Raw genomic sequence first — 4,612 nt, forward strand, 5'->3', positions numbered from 1 at the left:
TAAATTTAGGAACATAGAGAGGACGAGTAAAAGTTAAGATTGATAAAGAAAAAACAGTTGTTCTTCTTGTTTTATGTCAGATATGTACCGATTAATTTCAACTCTTGGTATCACCTTCAAATACATCAAAATCTTTAGTACAATACTCTAATAAGTTGAAACAACTGAATTCTTTGGTCGAAGATACGACAGCAAGAGACTGCTAGCAAATAATTGATGACATTCCTTTGCGTTGTCACGCATTCTTCGGTGTTTGTGCGCATCTGTCCGTAGGGAGACTAAGCTCGTTAAACAAAGTATGTACAGAGCCGTACCACCTACAACCCAGCACTATTTGATTATTTTTGTCACCGCACGCCTCAGTGCCAGGGTAGGCCCAGTACACCGAGGATTCTATCAACAATTCCCCCCGAAAAGCTGATCATGGCGGCTGGCTTGCTCGTATTTGCATGCCTGATTTCCATCGGTCATGCCTCCCCTCGTATTGGCGATACAGAGTGTATCAACCCGGACGATATCATGTGTGAAGGTAATGGAGTATGTGTCCGTCCAGAGTGGCAATGTGACAGTGATGATGATTGTGAAGACGGTTCAGATGAGGTAAATTGCACAAGGAAGGAGTGTTACAATCCAGAATATTTCAAGTGTGAAAGTACTGGAGTTTGTATCGAACCAGAGTGGCGATGTGACGATTATAATGATTGTGACGACGGCTCAGATGAGAAAAATTGCACAAGCAAAGAGTGTTACAATCCCGAATATTTCAAGTGTGAAAGCAATGGAGTTTGTATCGAACCAGAGTGGCAATGTGACGACGAAAATGATTGTGACGACGGCTCAGATGAGGCAAATTGCGAAGAGTGTTCCGACCCGGACGATATCAAGTGTGAAGGTAATGGAGTATGTATCATACCAGACTTTCAATGTGACGGTGATGATGATTGTGACGACGGTACAGATGAGGAAAATTGCGAAGAGTGTATCAACCCGGACGATATCATGTGTGAAGGTAATGAAGTATGTGTCCGTCCAGAGTGGCAATGTGACGGTGATGATGATTGTGACGACGGCTCAGATGAGGCAAATTGCACAAGCAAGGAGTGCTACAATCCCGAACATATCAAATGTGAAAGTAATGGAGTATGTATCGAACCAGAGTGGCAATGTGACTATATAAATGATTGTGACGACGGCTCAGATGAGGAAAATTGCGAACCCGGGTGTTTCAACCCGGACGATATCAAGTGTGAACAAAGAAATGAATTATGTGTCCCTCTGGAGGACCAATGTGACAGTTATGATGATTGCTCAGACGGCTCAGATGAGGAAAATTGCTGGAGCAAAGAGTGTTCCGACCCGAACGATAAAAGGTGTAAAACTAGTGGAGCATGTGTCCCTCTGGAGAATCAATGTGACGACGATTATGATTGTGATGACGGTACAGATGAGGAAAATTGCAAAGAGTGTTTCAACCTGGACTTCAAGTGTGAAAGTCTCGGAGAATGTATCGAACCAGAGTGGCAATGCGACGGTGATGATGACTGTTTTGACGCCTCAGATGAGAAAAATTGCACAAGCAAAGAGTGTTACAACCCCGAATATTTCAAGTGCAAAAGAAGTGGGATATGTATCCAACCAGAAAGACAATGTAACGGAGGGGATGATTGTGAAGACGTTTCAGATGAGGAAAATTGCACAAGCAAAGAGTGTTACAACCCCGAACGTTTCAAGTGTGAAAGTAATGGAGTTTGTATCAAACCAGAGTGGCAATGTGACGATTATTATGATTGTGACGACGGCTCAGATGAGGAAAATTGCGAAGAGTGTTTCAACCTGGACTTCAAGTGTGAAAGTATTGGAGAATGCATCGAACCAGAGAAGCAATGCGACGGTAATGATGATTGTTTTGACGGCTCAGATGAGAAAAATTGCACAAGCAAAGAGTGTCACCACCCCGAATATTTCAAGTGTAAAGGAAGTGGGATATGTATCCAACCAGAAAGACAATGTAACGGAGGGGATGATTGTGAAGACGTTTCAGATGAGGAAAATTGCACAAGCAAAGAGTGTTACAACCCAGGCGATATTAAGTGTGAAGGAAGTGGAGTATGTCTCAAACCAGAGTGGGGATGTGACGGTGACGATGATTGTGACGACGGCTCAGATGAGGTAAATTGCACAAGCAAAGACTGTTACAACCCAGACTATTTCAAGTGTAAAAGTAATGGAGTATGTGTCCCTCCAAGGAAGCAATGTAACAGTGATGTCGATTGTGACGACGGTTCAGATGAGGAAAATTGCCAAGACAAAGAGTGCCACATCTCGCACCACATCAAGTGTGAAAGTAATGGAGTATGTATCCCCCCAAGGAAGCAATGTAACAGTGATGTCGATTGTGACGACGGTTCAGATGAGGAAAATTGCAAAGACAAAGAGTGCCACTTCTCGCGCCACATCAAGTGTGAAAGTAACGGAGTATGTATCGAACCAGACGCGACTTGTGACGGTGTTGATGATTGTGGAGACGGTTGGGATGAAGAAAATTGCACAAACAAAGAGTGTGACTCGGACTATTTCAAGTGTGAAAGTGATTTAGTATGCATCCATCGAGAAGAACAATGTGACGGATGGAATGATTGTGACGACGGCTCAGATGAGGAAAATTGCAAAAAAACACAGTGTTACTGGCCCGACGATATCAAGTGTGAAAGAAGTGGAGTATGTCTGAGATCATCGGATCAATGTGACAGGTTTACTGATTGTGAAGACGGTTCAGATGAATTTTTTTGCGCAGCCGATGATTGTCCCCCGTCCCATCATTTCTGTGAACCCGGTTCCTGCATTCCTGACAACAAGCTCTGCGATGGCGTCGGTGACTGTGACGACGTGTCCGATGAGATCGACTGCGGTAAGTTCACCAAAAGTGTTCTGATTTTGCAGATGATATCATTCTGAATAAGAATAATGATTGTATTATAATTGAATTTCGGCTAGGCAGTATCTGTATTATACAGAAACAATATCCTGCCCCTTCAGTACCCTCCCAATAAATTACAGCCAATTGTAATATATCAAATCGCCGACGGCTATATATATTGAACAGAATTCAACTGAGGCAAACTGGGGTTGATCTTAAAAGTTCTGGATACTTTTTTGTCAACTTATGGCCTTAGCAACTTCATATTCTACTTGCTTTGGATAAAAAAAACTGACTTTGATCTCTGGCAATAAATGAACTCACCACGCTTATGGAAAATAGTAGGAGTCCTTCCCGGTGTGAGTGGATCAAGTATATCTGTCCGGATATGCAGCCTGTATATACGTACTGTTCAGTATAAACCCGGTGTGTTACGCAGTGAGGCGGTTTACCGGGTATACAATCCAAAAAAAAACAAAAAAAAATGAACAAAGGAACGATAAATCGTGATGTTCTTTATGCAGGTAGCTAACTTGAAGAGAGATATGAGCAATAAAATACAAGTCAGGAATTAATTAGCAAAATTAATGCTGAAATTCTTTGATTTCGTTGTTTTTGATTATACGTTGATAGTTAAAGTTGATAGCTTAGACAGATATGGCATGCAAATCATACAAAATAAAACTACCTTTGCATGAGCTATGAGGAAATTCCTTCACACCAGTATTTTCCATTTATGTTTTGTCCAGGAGATGCTATGGTCTTAATTTTATTTCTATGATTACTGAGGAAACTCTATGATTCCAGTCTTTTCCATAATAGGACAATATATATGTATATGTAGTTTATTGCAGGTTGAACAGTAACATATACCAAATATGCAAATGAGTGCCTAATTTATATTAGGGCAAACATATTACCTTAACGCCATGGCGTGTTTTGAACGTTGGTGGTTTCAAAGAGTTAGTCAATTCTTTCCATTGTGATACGTTTACGCATATCAAACGGACGTTATGGTCTCATTCCTGTGTTACTCCGCATATAGACTCTAAAATAGTCATTACCCCCCCAAATTAACGGCTGCATGAACTTCAGTTTATATCGGTGGGAAATTCCCTTTTATTCAGCCCAACTGATCTGAAGTGTCAAACTAATGAAAGCTTGTTAGTAATGTTACTGAAGAAATCAGCAGGTAAAGTTCGGCAGCCGCGCGCAAGGTCAGACGTGAATAGCCCTGCATTTCGGTGATGCGGTCGTGCGCTTACAGCTGGAAAGTGCCTTTTTTGGGTGTAGCTAAGTGCAGTTTGTAATTGCTATAAACAGAGATTGTTCGTCATACAATTGTTGGCAGTTTTTTACATGATCTAAGGGTAAATGTGCTCAACATAGTATGAATGACCTTGGTGCATTTCCTATAGCTTCATTACGAACGCGCCCTTGTCAAACACGCCTTATAACACTGTAAGCCTATGGGGCGAAACGGATCTGATCGAGGGCGGCCACTTTCCCTCCAAAGAATGTAGGCCTCACGTGCAGCCGTATGCAAATCCTTAACAACCTCATTCCATCCGGGGACAGGTGTAAAGGAATTGCAACCCGTTCTTTGAGTTATAGTGGAATTTGCAGAATCTTTTAGAGTGGCAATTAATTGGCAGGTAAACAGGTTGAGGGCATTAGTATGCGCTTGATCCTGAC

General features: G+C 41.8%; 1 protein-coding gene across 1 annotated transcript; it reads left to right on the top strand.

The window, feature by feature from the left end:
• Positions 1–423: 423 nt before the first annotated feature.
• Positions 424–3,449, top strand: LOC136429543 (sortilin-related receptor-like). The gene is made up of 2 exons (XM_066419376.1): positions 424–2,908; positions 3,442–3,449. The coding sequence occupies exons 1-2, from the start codon at positions 424–426 to the stop codon at positions 3,447–3,449; spliced, it is 2,493 nt and encodes an 830-aa protein (XP_066275473.1).
• Positions 3,450–4,612: the final 1,163 nt, after the last annotated feature.

The sequence above is a fragment of the Branchiostoma lanceolatum genome, chromosome 3 (genome assembly GCF_035083965.1).
Source record: "Branchiostoma lanceolatum isolate klBraLanc5 chromosome 3, klBraLanc5.hap2, whole genome shotgun sequence".
NCBI classification, from domain to species: domain Eukaryota; kingdom Metazoa; phylum Chordata; class Leptocardii; order Amphioxiformes; family Branchiostomatidae; genus Branchiostoma; species Branchiostoma lanceolatum.

What these genes read in the sequence shown, in the direction of transcription:
- LOC136429543 (XM_066419376.1), top strand. Translation starts at nt 424, where the DNA reads ATGGCGGCTGGCTTGCTCGTATTTGCATGCCTGATTTCCATCGGTCAT.